Genomic DNA, 19553 nt, shown 5'->3' with positions numbered 1-19553 from the left:
AGTCACCATTTTTATGCTATTGATGAATCAGGTGCAGTGGGAATTTCACCACACAGCCATTTTAACTAAAACTTGATAGCTATTTTCTACAAATTATACAAAGCTTTTCAGTGTTTTATTTTTAAAAATACATTTAAAGCATGAAAACTCATTGTTTCTATGCATCTGCATTTTAGATGCAAAATAAACTTAGATAATTGACCAAGTAAAGCCTACATTTATCTTTACAGATTGTGAGACACCTTTCAGCATGTAATAATTACAAAATACAGCAGTTCTCTTTTACAAATAACAAAAGCAAAATTCTACAGGACTAGATCTTAAGAATGCAACTTAAGATTAAGAAAGATAGCAAAGCTTTTCAGACCCAGAAAAAAGCTGTACTAAAGAAAAGAAAAGAAACAGAGCAGGAGTTGTAAGTCACCTTTTCCAAATTATGTCACAATTTCTTTTAGTGACATGAAATATACAACTTTCAGGCTAGAGACAAAATTATCAAAAGAGGTCTAGACAGGAAAGGTCTAAGACACCAGTGCGGTTTTTACTATCTACTTAACACAACTGCAATTAAAGAACTAATGAAGTTTTAAAAAGCTAACATTTTACAGGAGGGTCATTCTTGCTTTTTATTTTTATTAATCGCTTTTGTTAAAGGGCAGAAGACTTTTGACAATCATCACCACATTATCGAAAGATCTTCAAATGAATGATTAGATCAAGCAGAATCATATCAGAGGAAGCAGAACTAATAACCCAGTGGTATGCATGTCACAAACTGTGACTTTTCTGTCGGTAGAAGGCAGAGCTAATGCAAAAACATTTTGGTTTTTATTCACCAGGCAGTTTAGGTCAGATTTGTACTCAGTTTTCTTTTCTCTTAACTGACTACAGACACCCAGTATAATTTATTACATAAATGACAAAATGAGAATGAACATTTAATTATGATTCACTTGCAATACCTTTGACAGAGTTACTTTGTTCAAAATAAATATATTGAGTACTAATATAAAAAGAAAAATGTACTCACCTTCTTGATTCTCTAAGCGTATTTTGATATAATCCAGGCAAAACTGAAAGATAACACAATTGCAAGATTTCACATCATCTGCAAATTTTAACTGACTGAAAGCCTTTAAACTGTTAGCAAACACATTCCAATGGACTTCATATTTAAGTAATAAACATTTAAGAACTAATATTTAAAATGCGAATTTTAAGAAAAAACAAAATGTACATTTTAACACAATTCTAGGCAAGGACATTCTTTGCTGCTCCAGTCTCTTTCAGTCATACTGACTGTTTAAACTTTAGATCTCTCTGAAGTTTTCAAAAACATTTAACAATACTCTGAAAAATACACAAATTCTGCTTCTTCAAAAGAAAATGTCATCTATCAGCATTTAGGCAAATCAAACACTAGTGTTTTGTAGAGAGGTGGAAAGAACAAATAACGTCTCTCTGCTGTTTCTGTGGTTACTCCAACAAGAAGTATGCATTCTATGTGGCTGACTGCATACAACGTTCAAGGTCTCCTTGAAAACGCCATGTAACTCACAAGGCTAACAAAAAAAAAAAATTCTGTAGAAGTAAAATTATCCACCTCTAGGACAATGCTTCTTCCTCATACCTATCAATATCAATTTTCTTGTAGCTGTTGTTTCCAATTTTTTAAACAAATGAGTGCTAGCCCGTAACCTTCCCCTACCATGCAAACAAGATTTTTTAGAGTGCTGCAGCACAATATTTCTATTAAGAACCACTGCTAGACTGCACATTAGAACATAGGAGTAACTTAGGGCTCTCTGGAAATCACAGCCTCTGAAATCAGAGACAAACTTCCTGTTCCCCAGACAAAGGTAGAACATTATGTTGTTCAAATACAGAAATACAATAACCATCAAAACCTGAAGGGAGAGCTGTGGAAGAGCAAGGTTACTTACAATCACAGGCTCCACTACCATTCTCCGCAGCATTCCTATTCGTATACTTCGGCAGTTCAGAATGACACTTTCACAGGAATTTTGGTAATTTAGTGGTACAGCCTCGGTTACCATCTCTTGAGAAATAACTTTGCGACGTTTTATTGGAGTGTTAGACACAATGTTCCCAAACTGAAAAGTAATTTTCAAGGTTTCAGAATGTCTCACTAAGGTCTATTGCTAAACCAAGCTTGTTAAAACTAATGACTGAATTTGTAGCTACTTTTCTGTTGGTCAACAGGATTACTTGCTAGAGCATCTGTCCCAAACATATAGAGAAGGTCGATAATTCCCAAAAGACTTTTAGTAACACCTGAGGATGTTAATTTTGCTACATTCAAAAAGAAAATAAAAGGTCAGATGACACTTGTAGACCCTTTATTGACATTTCAAAATCACAAATAGTGCTTCTAAATTGTCAAAACAAACTTATTTTTATCTTTTGTAAACACTTTGCAGTCTAGCAAAATGAAGTCATTTTTAATACATTTTATTTAGTTAAAAAAAGCACTAATATTGTAAAACCACCACATCCTGTGGTTCTAATTTTTTCTTTCAGTTTTCGTTAATCCAAGCTTTTGGTGACTAATTCTTGAAGCACATCACATCACCACATTAACAGAGTACAGTCTTCAAGAAACATAAATAAATAAGCCAAATCAAACTTCCTTAAGGCACCTCTACAGAACTAAGATGTTTTTAGGATTGATTCCAAGGTCAGAAGACTAAACATTGAAAGAAGGCCATGTGGTGTTTGGCCCTAGATCAAGAAATGTCTCTAGATGATGACTGCAGCTGTAATCTCAATGAAGCATCCTGTTAACCAACAGAACAATCTTACAAAAAAACCCTATTAAAATGAAATAAAGCCTGCTGATAGCCAGCACATAAATATATTTATTTGTTGCATTGCTTATATTGCTCTATTTTGTTGAAGGATTTTCTGTACACTAGTCTTTTCTTTAATATTTATATTGTTTCATAAAGCTGCCCATGAATAAACATTCTTTTCAGTGACAAAAATGCAGTTAAACTCCCATAGAAAAATATTATAAGTGATTCAGTGTTTCTATTAAGACTAAATCTTGAGAATTATTTCAGTCCCAAATCATTGGCCTATCTTGGCAATAATTCAAAATATACTTTTGGATGCTTCCTTCATTTTATACACTGGAGAAGGCATTCTAAATCCCTGTAGTTAAAATGTTTTCCTAGGCCTCTTGTTGAAAACAGCTTTTCCTTTTTGTCTGCTGGACTGGCTAAATATTATAAAAAGCTCAAAATAAATGACAGACAAACAATAAAACAGCCAAGTCTGAAGTGATGCTACATTCAAGTAGCCTCTTAAGTAAAGAATTAATTAATATTTTGAGAAAGAAAAAGCTTTATTCAGCTCTCTATGATATCTAACGAAACTGCTGTGATGTCTCCAAACCTTGGTAGGTTCATTAAATCAATAAAAATTTGTGTTATATTTCACCAAAAAAAAAATTTAGCAATTTTTAAAAGTAAACTCCGACTCTAAAATAATCTAACATATATTACAACTGGTTCATAAAGACTAGTGAACAGGAACATATGGATATTCAAAAAAACATCTGGGAGAGTTTCAGAAGTCAGACAACAGTGCTTTCACAATGCAATACTTTCAATTGATTCAGCACATACTGTCAGAACAACTTAATTCAAAAACTATTTACAATTCAAGCTTTGAGCCTTACAGCTTTATTGTAGGCTGGAGGTTCACATCTTCATATTGATAGTGACGACTAAATATACAACGTATTATAAACATCCATAATTTCATTAACTGTAGCATTAGAATGTTGGCTTCTGAATCTCAACATAGCAAGAAGCTTTTGGCATCAGTACTTTAGGCATTCTAACTCATAAATAATTGGAAATCTGATCAGATTCTCTTGTTGAATCAAACTCACAATAATGAAACTGGACAAGTGAATCAAGAGCTGTTTTTATCAGCACTATTATTCCATTACCAATTGCCACATGGAATTTATTCCTCTTAATGGCTCACTATGGAGATGGCTTTTAACACAATATGAAAACTGTCCCCTTTGGCCACACTTAAGGTGTGCTCGTGGAGTATTTTTTTGTCTTTGATTATTCAATTCTTACAGCAGTACTCAACTAAAAACACAAGCTCCACTACAAAAGTCCTAAAATAATTGCTATTAATTGGGACAGTTGTCAAAGCATTTTTATTTTAAAGGGCCATTACTGATCCCTGTGTCTCTTTTCATGTGTAACTTCATAAAGTCTCAACAGGCAACAGCTGGTACTGACATTCTGCTGTAAACTAAACCTTGAGCTTCATAGAGAATCCCTGTCCAGTCTCAAAGAGTAAACATTCAACACAGAAGCATTTATGTTAACAGTATAATTCAGATCATTATGAATGCATGTAAAAATGTAATGAACACATTTTCTTATGTTTCTGCTATTAAGTATGCAGAGAGACTAGCTGATGAGCTGCTGAGTAAGAAAAACAATCAAATATAGTCAACTTCTCACAATCAAAACAAGCCTTTACATATTCCATTTATTATTTGATTCTGTTTTCTTTAAACAAAGCATTAAATAGTACCTGATCTTTCATTCTTGCTTTTCTTGGAAGTGTGACTGCAATTTCTGTATCTGTTGTAATACTACCTATTCTCTGTTCTATTCCACAACTGTTCTCCTTTAATGCTGCTTCCACCTTTCCTGTAGAAGGAGCTGGGGAGGAGCGGGCTGAATCTGCAGGATGAGGTGAAATGCTTTCCATGCTCCTAGTGCTGCCACTATTCTCGTCCTCATCATCATCACTAGACAAAACAACTAAACAGAAAATATTACATTCTCAACCACTACATTTTTTCTGTAACAGAATTTTTTTTCATTCTTGGCTTTTCTTGGAAGTGTGACTGCAATTTCTGTATCTGTTGTTATACTACCTATTCTCTGGTCTATTCCACAACTGTTTTCCTTTAATACTGCTTCCACCTTTCCTGTAGAAGGAGGTAGGGAGGAGCAGGCTGAAACTGCAGGACGAGGTAAAATGCTTTCCATGCTCCTAGTGCTGCCACTGTTCTCCTCCTCCTCCTCATCACTAGACAAAACAACTAAACAGAAAATATTACATTCTCAACCACTGTATTTTTCTGCAACAGAAATTTATTTTCACGTAATACCTTAAAAGTAATTTATGTAATTGTCCGGCAGTGCCAAAGAAAGTCCACATGTATCATTATATTATGCTTTTACTAATGTTTATTTGGAATCTGGTTGAAAGCACTCTCTGCCTTGTTTTTGATTTCTTCTAATTATCTATACAAAAAATGGGTATCATTATTCCACCTCTAGATAGAAGAGAACTTTTCTTGGTTCAGTCAAGAACTGACAGTAAGAAAGACAACCTAAAAACCACCAAGAGAAATTAAGACTGAAGCAATTCAAACCAGTAGGACAACATGGTCTAATCAACTAAGCACAGAACCAGAAAAATAATTTCCTTTACTCCATCCTTCCTGCTTATTGAGCTTACACAGAGAAGGCACAGAAATTTACATTTTATAAATTATGAAATTTAAATTGATGAACAGCTCAGAAGAAAAGAGGAGAGAAAAAACAAAACAGAAATCAAATACTGTCTTTCCTCTTGGGAGAATGAATGGTGAAATTCTGCTAAGAATACTGTTTTTTTCCAATACCCCAAACATAAATATTTTTAAAAACACACAAACAAAAGAAAAATAAGTCAAAAAATAATTTTTTGTTTTCCCCAATATTCATCTTTCTTGAAGAGTACCTATGCACATTAAAAGGAAATTATTAAAAGTTCTGTCCCTCTTCCCTGAGAACCCACACATAAAAATATTCCACACAACATCAGTTATGTAAACCTGCACAAACAGTTCCTTCACTATACAGTATTTTGTGTTTCCAGCTAATGACTGTATTCATAAAAAGGTACTTACTTGGATCATTTAGTTCAGATGGCCTTGTACTCCTCTGTCTTAAGCTTCCCGTAATTTTAGTATTTTTTGTCCCAGTTATAAGACCAACTTTTCCATTTTGCCGTAACATAGAATGTCCTACAACCTCATTACTCAGTAGAATATCCGCTGGACCTTTTCCAACAGCAGAACTATAGAACTTCTTTGTGCTGAACCCTGTACCTGAAGATTTTTGCCCTGCTGAATTCTGATGTATTGAAGAACGTGATAAAGGTCCCACAGATTCACTTAATGTCACAGTTTGTCTGGAGACTCTTGGCAAATCCTTTAGAGAAGCACTTTCACAATGTCGGCATTTGGTCTGATTTTCATTTGCCCTCCCACAATTTGGGCATTCAGTAGAATAATCAATCTGTTCCAAAAGCTAAAGGACAAACAAACACACAATCAGTAATCGTTAAGTAGAAAGACAATTTCCAGATCTTGCACCTAATTTCTGTTCAGAATGAATAATACAATCATTTAGGTTGGAAAAGACCTTTAATATCATCAAGTCCAACCATTAATATAGAACTGTCAAGTCATCACTAAACCATATCCTCAGGTGCCACATCTACATGTGCTTTAAATGTACCAGGGGATGGTGACTCAACCACATCTCTGGGCATCCTCTTCCAATGCTTTAAAAACCCTTTTGGTGAAAAAATTTTTAATAAAATCCAGTGGAGACTGAAAACACTACATTAGAATTACAGTAAGCAAAGAAAGCAAAAATAAAAAATAGTTTACTTTTTTTCATTTAATTTAAGAAAATGAAAAATGTTCTGAAAGGAACAAATGTCATTTGTGGCAATTTTTACAAGCAATTAATGTTGGACAATTCAGATTTTCCTTCTTATATTTTCTTCTGTAAATGAAACACTATTCAGACAAATATATCCATCAGCAAGATGGTCCAGTTACTCCATTTCTGTAAGAACAGTTCAATGGGACAAAAATAAAGTAACCGAAGGACCCATAGAGCAATGCTGGAGAGGATTTGAAGAAACCCTGTAAGTCAAATCCATTTGTCCAAGGTACCTTCTAACAGCCCAGCAAGGCATGCGGGAAAATTCACTCCTAAAGGGAGATGAAGGAAAGGCAAAGGTCATATATTAATCTAGAGCTGCGTGTTACAGAGAAGAAAACAGGACTTGAGGAATGAGTTCCCTAGAAGCAAGCAGGGGCTACAAGGGAAAAATGCATCCTTTTGTTTTTCTCACATTTATTAGGTCCCAATTAATTTGGTATTACAAGTGTAGAACTTGGATTTCTAAATCTGAGGGATTCAATACTAACATATAAACAACAGAACGAGTAGCAAAGTGAATACAGGACATCTCTAGAGATGAAAATTTAGTGCATTTTATTTTCTCCTGGAGCACTGAACTCAAATGGCATAACCACTGTAATGTGAACTACTGAAGGCAACAAATACCTACATTCCACCAAAAACTTTTAGAACCTACTTTCAAAACACAGCTTTCACAATTTACACCTCTCCCCACTCCCAGCCATGAACACACCTCCAAAAGAGGACTTCCACACATGTGAGAAGTACTTTCAAACCCCAAATTTAAAGATGAAAATCATATAATGACAACATACTATTTTTACAAAATGCCTGCAATTTAACAAATCTACACATACCATAGAGAAATAGAAGCAGAAAACCCCAAATGTATAAAATATATCAGACCTTTAAAATCAGAGTTGTGGGATGAGATAGCAAGTGACATGAAAACCAGCATTGTGCCTCAGTGCTGTTACAGGACGTAGTTCTTAGAAAGATACTGCTTATCACATTGAAGGATTTCAATCAGAAATCAAAAATATTCAAGAGAATACACCAAGAGTACCTGGAGGATCTTAAGTAAAGAGTAATTGCACCCCTCTACTTCAAACACATGATAAAAATTTTAAACCAGTTTTCTTATTAACACCACATTAATTAACTAAATAAGCAATAGAAATGCCAAAGAGCAATACCAGGTGATTCAAATAAAAGCTAAGCATATATAAAAATCACAGATCTCCTTACAGGAAGTTTTACTTTGATAGTCAAACAGTGTGACCTGTATGTGGGCATTATGAAACTTCCATTGTAGCCTGGGAAGCTGATAAAAAATGCAGAGAGCCTTACTGCAATTTCCAAAGTATCTTACATCTGATATTCAAACAAGTTCCTGACAAAAACTTCTTGGTTGGCTGCATGTAGACCAGAAAATGCCATTTAGATACCTAAGGAACTACTCTCACTGAAAAAGTGAGCAACTTAATAAGTACTTGCACCTCTGCAGTACTTTTATCTTTACTGTTCTGAGTACAGAAAATCATGACACTGAAAAAAACATCTGTCAAAGAGTAAAATATTGTTCCTCTATTTCAGCAAATTAAAATTATCATCCCTGTTTTATCATATTTATTCAATTAAATCACAGATTCTTTTTAGTGAAGCTTCTGTCTGTTCAAATCAGAAAATAAATATTTCACAGCTAGTACCAATATTAGCACTTAAACATTTCTATCACTGTAACTTTCTTTAAATTACGTAAATCTTCCTCCCAACTCTACAGATTTTTAAAACATCAACCTGTTCTACTGCAGAATGTCTGTTGTTAAAACATGCAACAACTTTGAAGTTCAACAAGAGTTTACACATTTTTAAAATATAACCCACCTTTGACTGAGTTAAGCATTTTTTTGTAGCAGAGGACAGACTCAAGTCAGATTGGTATGAATTGCAAGGAACTTTCTGTCGCACTTTTCTCTTAATGTCAGATTCTGATTCAGACTCATCTGTATTCTCCATTACACTGTCTAGGAGGGAAAAGACGCAAAAACATTAACAAGGAATGTCCACTCATACACTGTTATAATTGCGATCAACTTCTTCACGTACGCTAACTTGAACTAAACATAATCACATTTTTAAACCTCAAAAAAACTACATTGTTTTAAATATCTCATGATTTGTTGCATGGATTAAAAAAACATTCCCCAAAAATGTAGTTTTAGAAATGCTATTGCAGGGTCTCTCACTAACAATTTTTATCTTCAACTTTTGCAAGAGGCTTTGGATTTGCAAATCTGTGCTAACTTCACTGCAAATCAAGTGGGGGGTGTGCTGCCAAAAACAGGGGGGGATGCTCTATTATGCTGATGAGAACCTTTACTACAGAACTATTGGTGAATGCATTTAGAATAATTGGAAATGTTCTGTGCAATCAGGACTTCATATAATCATCAAAGTTGGAAGAGATTTCAAAGATCATCTAGTCCAACAATTAACCTGGCACCATCATAATCACCTCTCAACCATATCCCCAACTGCCACATCCAGAAGCCTCTTGAACACTTCCAGAGATGGCGACTCTGTTACCACCCGCAACTTATTCCAATGCCTAAACACTCTTTCAGTGAAAAGATTTTTTTCTACTTTCTAATCTGAACCTCCCCTGGCACAACACAAGGGTTTTACCTCTCACCTAAGACATGGAAGAAGAGACTGACTCCCACCTGGTTACATGTTTTCAGGTAGTTCTAGAGAAGAATAAGGTCTCCCCTGAGCCTCCTTTTCTCCAGGCGAAATGCCTCCAGCTCCCTCAGCTGCTCCAGACCCTTCACTGCCTCCACCACACTTCTCTGGACACACTCATGTCCTTTCCAAATTGAGGGGCCCAACACTGGGCACAGCACCCAAGGCATGGCCTTCACCAGTGCTGACTACAGGGGTAAAATCCCTGCCCTGGTCCTGCTGACCACACTATTGCTGATACAGGGCAGGATGCCATTGGCCTTCTTGGCCACCTGGGAACACTGCCAGGTGTCAACCAACAGATCTTTACTCCTTCAATACAAGACACAGTAGTAGTGAGTTATACTATCATATCCCAGTTTATACTGGGACATTTATTTAAATGCTGTCAGAGTATAGGAACACAGAAATTCATTACTTATATCTCACTGTGCATTTTAAGAAATGGAATGTGTTGTACAAGAGTGCCGTAACTGTTTTAATGTAGAAGTGCTATTTATATTCCCTTAATTGCAGTCTCCATATTGGAACTTTTTTTAAGACTGTATTTTTAAAAACAGATTTTCAATATACATACCAGTGGTCTCACAAACATCCCACTATGAGTAGACATCTCAAAACTAAAGAACGGATCATTTTCAAAAAAGAATTAATAAAAGGTGGGTTTTTCACTTTAGAGTGGTACTGCTGAAGATCTACTTAGCATTAACCTAACATGGCACAGCAAAACAACTTGCCAATGCAGGTGACTACACAGCTGAACAGCAGGTTTACAGACTGTATCTATACTAACAAAGCTTCACTAAACATAGGGTATTTTCTTCTCCAATTTCACAATTTCCACACTTGAAACCAAAGTATATTTTTTCAACTGTACCTCCATCAGCATTCCCTAACTACAATGTAAGAGGTACAGAGCTAATGCTTTTATTAACTTCCTCAGTGTATGAATACATTTCATACCAATTGCTGGCTACTACATCGCATTTTTCTTGTACTAACACCACTACAGAAACTCCTCATCAATAATTCACAAACAAGCTGAGGGTTTGGGCTCAGACTAGTTAATTCCAGAGGTTTGTTCCATCTCCAATTTTATGATCCTAAGTTTTCCCTATTTCTGTTGCTTTTCAAATACCTGAAGCCAAATCTAAAATTATTACATGACTGAACAAGTTGCAGAAATCTGTCAAGAAGGGCAAAACCGTCCCTTCATGCACAAACTTGCACAAAACTAGAATAACACAATCTAAGGCTGTAAGTAGATATACTAAAGGTTATATAAGATTTGGTGACACACCCACCCAAATCAGGTATTAAAAAAATAATTATTCTGCTTAAGAAAAAATGAGAACTCTAAACATAACTTACCCACTCCTTGAGACCGTGGTAATCTAATGTGGTCTGCCTCCACTTTCTGAAGCTGAGGTGGGTATTCTTTTCTGAAAAATGAATTAGACGTATGGTTGTTCTTTTAACAGACACCATCATAATTTAGTCACAATTACAGATGAAGAAAACAAACCTGAAATGTATCTGAAAGCTACAAATAAGTAACTTCTCCTATTACATGCTATTTGTACACATAAAAAAGTATTACCAGAATGACAGAAACATCCACAGCAAATGTCTTGCAAGTGTTTCTGATCTAAATCTCCTCTATAATAATCAACAGTTCTGGAATTTGTCACTTTTAGACTCAAGTTTCCAAATATTGAAGCCAGCATATTCTCCTCCTCCTCATTCATGAGATACAGGACAGATACTTTTAAAAGCCAAGAATAGAAACAACTATTATTTGATATTAAAGTAGATTCTACAAGTTCCACAACTTAAAAAACAGGAAGAGAAGATGCAAAACAGAGGAAAGAGATCTTATGTCAAAAATGGTTGTGGTCAAAAACCAGAAAGAACAACACAGCAGACATAGTTCCTATATAATTGTTCTTAAAATACTGGAATATAGACAAATTACTGGATAGTCTTTTGTTGGTATAACTTGCATAATATAGATATCACATATTTTTGTGCAAATTAATGCAATATATGGTATTATAACAAGATTTGAGTCCCCTGAAAGATGTTTTCAGTTTACACACATGTGTCAAATCATGCTAATAGGAAATTAAGATTCCTGAAACTCAGTGCATGTGGGTTACTGTTTGTAGCACTTTTCTTTCTCAGTGCTTACTGAGTCCTGCAGCTACAGATTACTATTCTTGTCATAACAGAGGATGGCACACATCTGAAACACAGGAAGCCTTGCCAAGAAACTCACCAGAAACTGATTTTATTGGAAAGTTAAGCACTGGGCTGCAAATGGGACACACACGTCCCATACTGCTACCTCTGATTACAAGGACATTAATCAACAGCAAGAGGGCAAAGCTAACAGCTGCAGGCAGTAACATCTCCACTAACAGCTCCATTTTAAGGACCCATCTGACAAAAATTTGGCTATGGCTGAAGTAGACTTTAGCTCGAGGTATAAGATTTTAGTTCTTTCAACACAGCATTTCCTAATGCATCAAATTACAAAATCTTTCAATTTTCTGCATTTCTAGGTAACATTATTAACTAGTATCTCTGGAACAAGATTAATCTACAATGCTCTTTGGGACATTTCTTACCTAATACCAAACACAGCTGACTGTACTGATGGGCTGCAGCTTTAAAGAAAATTTTGGCAGAAAGAAGGACTGAGAAACAAGCACAGCTACTCAGAATGTAGAGATGTCATAGCACTTTATCACGACTGCTGGCAAACATATCACAGATGACAGATTAAGTAATTTATTTGTTACTGATTGTGTCAAATGTGTTTCTGAAACAATCCTGCTCCCCAGAAATTGTTTTAATACCTGCACATACAAAAACTGAACCAAAATTGGAAAATCAGTATGAATATTCATTCATAAATTAAACACATTATTTTTTTAGATATTTTTCCTTAAAAATTCAAATCACATGGAATTAGTCTAAGGCAGAATTAGTGGAAATAAAATGCAGAGCTCAAACTTGTCATCATGAGAAACTGTGCTTATCAAAACCAATGCTCATGACATTCTAAAGGGTAAAAAAACCTTGAAACATCATTTTAGATTTGAAAAATATAAACACTGCAGTAAGGGTGCACAAGCTGTTGTGTCATGTGTTGTAATTATCTTTCACTAGTACTTCACAACAATAAGTCTTGTTTTGAATATAATTACTCCTAGAAAAATTATTTTCACTAAGATGTCTAAAACTTTTAACACTTAAATGCTGATTGTCATTTAATTGGAAGCAAACAAAGCAAATGATATGGCAGATTTAGAGTACTAAAATTTATTTTAAAATCCAGTTGACTATTTAAGGTCTCTGGACATTTCTAAGTTAGAATTTTTCTTCTAAGAATCATACATCTGTATTACATTTTTAATATGCAAAATATATTTATCTTACTAAGATGATAAATTCATTATTTATCATACAAGGCTAGATAATCCTTTCACAATAAATCGGAATACACTATCATTATCTAGCATTATCCCTTTCTGAATTTTATGTTCACAGTGTAGACTTGTACTTATAGCTATTAAACAGCCAAACACTTGCAAGAATACAGAAGCAGTAGCAAAAAAAGGGTATATCTTTCTTCTCCCACAATACAGAACTCACACACTCACAATGAAGCAGCGACACCCAAACCCAAGTCACAAAAACCTGGTCCAAGACAACTGAGGTTCCCAACACACTTTAGTGTGGTTAGCAATTCAAGGTCAAGCTTGAAGTTGCTTTGAATTAGACAGAAAAGTGAAGACAACTTTAAAGACTATTTAATTTTAAACTAAAAAATAATTTCTAAAAATAATGCTTTCTTGGAGACAGTGACAAGACAGCCCTTCCACAAGAAGGCAGCAACTTAAGGCGCCTACTTTTCTTTCCTTTCCTGAAAAACCCACAAAGAGAAAGGGAGAACACACCACCATGAAGTTTTTATGGATCAGAGAACAAAGCTGCACTTCAGAGCACAGTGTTTGTTGCTGCCTGAACAGCTGCAGATCCATTAATGCCTTCTCCAGTAAAGTACTTAGTACACTGAACCATTTAATTGTGAGTGCAGCAACAGAAGGGAAACCGGTTGTTTTTTCAATCAAACGTATCTACCTTTAAAGGACTATCTGAAAAAGAAAAAAAAATAATCTTGGAACAGATTTAAGAACATACACCACTTCTAAACAAATGCCTTCTTGCTGTTAAACCCTGGCCAAAACTGTCTTCCATTTCAGTGGGAATAACTGAGGGATCAAACAGCTGAGCTGATCAAAATGCAAGATTACCTGCCTATATATTGTATCTAACAGTTAAAAAAAAAAAAAACAGTGCTCAGAGGTGAAACAATTTTAGGCATCTTGTTTATTTCCGAGATTATATGCACCTTTAATACCTTTAAGTACAAGGAACGTAGACAAGTATTTGATTAAAAGCAATCTCAGGAGGTAGTAAAGCATCAAACAGCAAAACACTGATTACAGGAACAAGAAAAACCAAGATTTTCTACAACACACAGGACTGAAATACTGAGGCAGCCTGGACTGTGCAGCATCATGAACTTTTGACGTATTTTAACTGCTAAATGCTACAATATTCTTAAGTAAGTGTGTTTTGTCCAGACAGATTGGTGTCACTGGTTTTGTATTTTCAACAAAAAAATTCATTATTACTGCTATATTCTCTTGCTGATGGAACTGGACCTTAGCATCTTCACATTGACCTGGTAGACAGACTTTTATGAAATTCTCTAGACAAAGTGACATTTCCACTTAAAAATACTTCTCTATGAAAACAAAAAAACCAGAAATGCGGTGGGGGGGAAGGGGCAGGCCCACAGTTTCTGTCTATGCCAGAAAGCAAATAAACATGAAGAAACATCTGGATCTGGGAATCTGGGAGGGAGTGCTACCTACAGTTTGGAACAGGCCACATCAAAAAGGCTGCTAATTTTGTTGAGGTGTAGGCTTACACAAGAGCTGTGTTTAATGCACAGCCTGGCTCTTCGAGAGGCTGCCTTATTCAGCCTTTCCTCTGCTTCTGTATGCATTATTTGGAGACGTATCACTGCAGGCAGGCTGTTGGTTTCTACATCATTACACAAAAAGAGAGTAAAGAACAATAAGATTGAAGCACAACACTGCTGAGGTGAGATTTACCTTCAGCATGTGTTAAGAGGAAGAGCAGAGTACAAAAACTGAAGGCTGAAAAGAGAAGCAACAGCACAGGGAATACAGATTTCAGAACACAGGTCAGCAACCCCATTTGGCCCAGCAAGTCAGGAGCTGCTGCTGCACTTATCATGACAGTAATCATTAAAGCTAAATTTAGCGGCTCCTGCCTACATCATCTTCCCCTGCTAGGACAACAACAAAAAGCAGGCAAAGAAAAAGGAAGATATCCAGTAGTACTGGATGAAGAAGCAGCAGGTGTTCCCGTGAGAAAATTAAGATCGTACCAGCATGGAACCCAAACCTTTTCTTCTATGCCATATAGTGACACAAACTGGCTGATGAGTATCTATTGGATAATTCTTTTTAAAAGTAACAAAGGCAGTAAAACAGAAAGGCTTGATTTTCTGAATTTGAAATAAATCTAGAAAATCCAGAATTCACAAAAAACTTGTGCTATTTACAGCATTATTAGTTAAACATATATACTTTTAAACAATTCAACCTGGTATCAAGCTCATACTGCCAACAGCCACCTACACAGACAAGATATTTACAAAAACTCAATGAGTTCATTACTATCAAGAAAACATTTTCACTAACATATAAATTTAAGCTACTTATGAAGAAAAATAAATGTATGGTATTTCAGACTGCTAACAAAATATTAACAGCAGTAAAACAGATGCAAAACAAGTGAGAAATTACCCTGAAATGAACAATAAAAACCCAGTGTGTCAGGTTTTGCTCTACATTTTGTTAACTACATTTTATTTAACATATGCACTTCATGAACAAAATATACAGTAATGCAAAGAAATCCTTTAATGCAATTCAAACCGAGCTGCAATGATAGAGTGAAAGCTGTAAAACAGACTACTAAGAGCTTCAAAATCATTTCACTAAGATGCTTCAGAACTATTCTATTATACAAAGTTCACTGCTCTACAAAAACGAATTAGCACTGAATTCTTAAAATCCAGAGAATGTTTATGTAATTTTGCATTGGATATAAAAATAAATTTCCTGTCGAAAATGACCCAAAATTCACAGTAACAAAGCATTACTTAGAGATGGACGTAAAGGTCCTTTTTCAATAAAAGCAAGTAAGTGAACCATAAAAACAGAACTAAAAACAGTCAAGCCCTATCACATATGAGCAGATATGATTGACTGGATTGAATATTCTTTAATTAGCATTAATACAGCACTCAATCAGTTAATTTTCTTAATGCTTATTGCCATGCTCATTTGATCAACAGTAAGCTTACCTTTCCTTTCGGTCCAGATTGCTTAAAATATGAAAAAAGAAAAAAACACATAAGATGTAAAGCCCCACATGTGTCGCACATCACTAAATGCAAAAAAGTTATTAAATACAAATTGTAAGTGTTTAATTGTCTTTCACTCACCATCTAATTTTCAAACACACATCATAATTCTTTTCACCATATTTTTGTCAAAGTAATTAAAAATGCACAAACACTACTTCACAGGCAAGAGTCAGTAGTCTAAATACAATGACTTGGCTTTTCTTCAATGAGTAAAATTTGGTCATTAACGTGGTCATCTCAATTCACTTGCAATGCAGGAGCCAATAAGATAGTTCTAATACACAAATTATTATCAAGTCTCATTTCCAATCACAGAACCATTAAGGTTGGAAAAGACTTCTAAGACAGAGGTCAACCACTAAAACAATCCATGATAGCCATGCAAAAGAGAAAAAAAAAAGTAAGAACTTGCTTCCAACTATTAGAAAATACACAAGTATTTAAATTGAGAAAAAAAAATCAGCAGCAGTCCCTAACTATTGAAGAAACCACATGGAAAGGCTAGAGAAGAATAAATGGAAACCTCCTTCTGAGGCTGAGGCCAAAAAAAAAATCTGCTAAAAGAACCTAGGAACTAGGACCACTAGTTTTACAAGCACCTCCATTAATGTTAGTTGACATAGAAATGAATTTAGCTGATACTCACAATTCGAGTCCTTTTTATACCAAGACTGATATAAAAATAAATCTAACTAAGATTAGCACACAGACAACTTGAAAATACCATCTACATGTCTTCTGTCTTTGCAATATGGAAGGCTGCAAGCTTTTAATCTATGTGACTGTTCTTCCCAAACATCAAAAGCCTAACAAACTTCCAACATACATGCAATACATTAACTGTATTCTAGAACAGAAAAAATTCAAATTGTTTCCCATTTGACTTCAGCCAAACTAAACAGAGTAATGGTATTACACAGTAATAAAAACTCTTTCTTCCTCTTTCCTTTCTCCTTTCCCCTTTCCTTTCTCCTTTCCTTTTTCCTTTCCTTTCCTTTTTCCTTTCCTTTCCTTTTTCCTTTCCATTTCCTTTCCACAAATAGTACACTCACAAGAATAGAAGAAGCTAATTCTCTTTGTTACGCAGAAAACAGCAAGAGTAGAAGCAAAGCAGGTAAGAATGTAGTCCTGAAAATCCTACAGAGTGCAGTATTTAAGTACATTCCATCTCCATATTGCTTTGGGAAGAGAGTAAAAGGACTTCAAAACTGAATGTGACCATGGCAACTTAAAACTGGGGTGGGAGGTAAAGAGCCAGTGCTGTGTGAAGGCGGAGAAGAATTGCTCCTAGCTGGACCTAGCCTTTACTGACAATAAGCAGTGCTTCTGTGCAAGTCACATCCCAGTTTAGCAATGTAGTCAGATCCAAACTATGTCTGGATAGACACATATCCCATATCTTTGCATCCTTGGCACAGTTAATATGTAACTTGGATTACATGTGACTTGTTTACAGGTGCTCCAAAGAGTCATCCTGTTAAGAACACATATCTTAATGCTAAGGAAACTTAAAGGCAGGAAAAAAAAATCCAGAATGCACAATACCATGCACTGTCATTACATTAGATGCCTTATTTGTTTTAAAATTCCTCACCAATACAATGCATTTAAAGGAATTCTCTCTTTTATACCTCAGGAATATTAAGAGATGAGAATTCTAGATTGATCACTGTCCCTACCAACTAATTCATGAAGCTCGTGCATAAGATTTGTTAAACATGCGGTATATGCATGCTATTTCAATGCCAGGTCTGGAAAAACAGTCAGTCAACAGCATATGACAGAACTATGCATCCATTAAATGAAGAAAAATAGTATGAACCAACTACAACACTAGGGCAAGCTATATGTGAAAACCTGTTGTATCAGACATGAACAAATTTTAATTTAATCCCCAGATTCCACTCGAAAAAAACCATGAATATTTATCATAATACTACTCTGAAATACCAAATTTTGTAGTGCTAGAAACTTACATTTTGCATATGAGTGCAAGAGATACTCAGACAGACTTGAAATTAACATGCACGTGCAAAGAAATTGCAGGACATAAGAAATGCAGTACAAATCATACACAAATTCAACTTGATAAAGATTATAACTGAGTCCATAATCAGCTTGTTCCATATGACACCATCCCCACTCAAAGAACCCAGTGTAATTAACAGACTCTGTAATGTCAGTGACAGAGACTAAATCTGCCCAACACAATAATGTTTTTATTTTTGGTTATCCTTCCAAAAACCTACCATTGATTTAAGTACAATATATTAAGTTAGACACAATTTTCTCCATGTTATTACTGATCACCACACCATAAAACAATCCACAAATGCAAAAAATTAACAGAACATTACTTTGTGTCACCTGGAAATTAGCACAGGAAAACAATTTAGAGCTCAATTTCCCTGCTATCAGCTTTTCTGCCTTGACATATACCTGGAACTTTATTCTTGGTTTGCCACTCACATTTTCCCAAAATAGTCCTTTCTGAGGAATCACCACCACCATTTACTTTTAAACTCAACTACTGCCTAATGTCAGTAAAGACTAGCTGAAGAAAGATATAAAAAACTTCCTACACAAGCAAAAATACATGACAAAAATATATTACCCACTCTATATGGTCTGGAGTTTCATATTATGGTCAGTTTTAAATAGTCCTATTTTAGTTGGTGTTTTTCTGACTATTGCCTTCTCACTCAGAAATCTATTTTTTCAATATCAAGTAGTCCTGAAATTTCTCGTATTTATTAAAAAAAGTCTGTCAGGAATCCACATTTTATTAATTTTCAATCCACTAACTCAGAAACAGATTTACAAGCTTTTAAAAAGCAGTCAGTTAAGTCAGAAGCTACTGGAATTAAACATTTGCAAAGTTCCTGTGTAAAGCTCACCTTCAGTCAATTAGATCATACTGGTTCTGATATCCTCCAGTAACAAACATACTACTTGGGATTGTTATGGCTATTTTCTGACTTTAATACTCCAAAAATATTCCTAGCATAAGAGGTAACTGTCTGTTGCTTATGTAAATGAACTACAATAACAATCCTAAAAGAAAATATATTTAGAACACTCAAGATGACTACTATCCAATTACTGCACACAATATTCAGCTTGCCTGTGTTATGCCTTAGTTTTCTTTCTGCATGTCACACCTTTTTCTTCTTCACATTACATTGTAGGCTTATAAAGAAGTAAATCCCACAGGCAAGAAAGGCAAGCAGGCAAATCTAATATCCTCTGAAGATTAAGAGTCTCTGGAGCAGGTTGAAGAAACCTATGGCACTGAACTTGTAAGATTAATCCATTTTGACTGGCTGTCTGAAGAACCATTTCACAGCAAAGCTCAATCAAGCACACAAGTACTATCAAGTCAATACTCAGGGCAGTTCTGCCTGATTTTGTTTACTTCAAATGATTTTCATTAGCACTGCATATCAAGATTTTATCCTTCAGAATTACAAAAAAACCCACAAATAAACAAAAGCAAACAA

At 35.0% G+C, this 19553-nt stretch overlaps 1 protein-coding gene across 1 annotated transcript in view; it reads right to left on the bottom strand.

Annotated features, from left to right (window-relative positions):
- Positions 1-19553, bottom strand: part of SENP6 (SUMO specific peptidase 6) — a 73045-nt gene that overhangs the window by 20206 nt on the left and 33286 nt on the right. Inside the window, 7 exon segments of the mRNA XM_062489826.1 lie at positions 1027-1073; positions 1944-2114; positions 4588-4820; positions 5960-6276; positions 8665-8797; positions 10887-10957; positions 15991-16011. Of these exon segments, the coding sequence (XP_062345810.1) occupies positions 1027-1073; positions 1944-2114; positions 4588-4820; positions 5960-6276; positions 8665-8797; positions 10887-10957; positions 15991-16011 (993 nt within the window).

The sequence above is a fragment of the Cinclus cinclus genome, chromosome 3, assembly GCF_963662255.1.
Source record: "Cinclus cinclus chromosome 3, bCinCin1.1, whole genome shotgun sequence".
NCBI lineage: Eukaryota > Metazoa > Chordata > Aves > Passeriformes > Cinclidae > Cinclus > Cinclus cinclus.
Note: the sequence above shows the minus strand (reverse complement) of the source record. Positions and strands in the feature narration are given on the sequence as shown.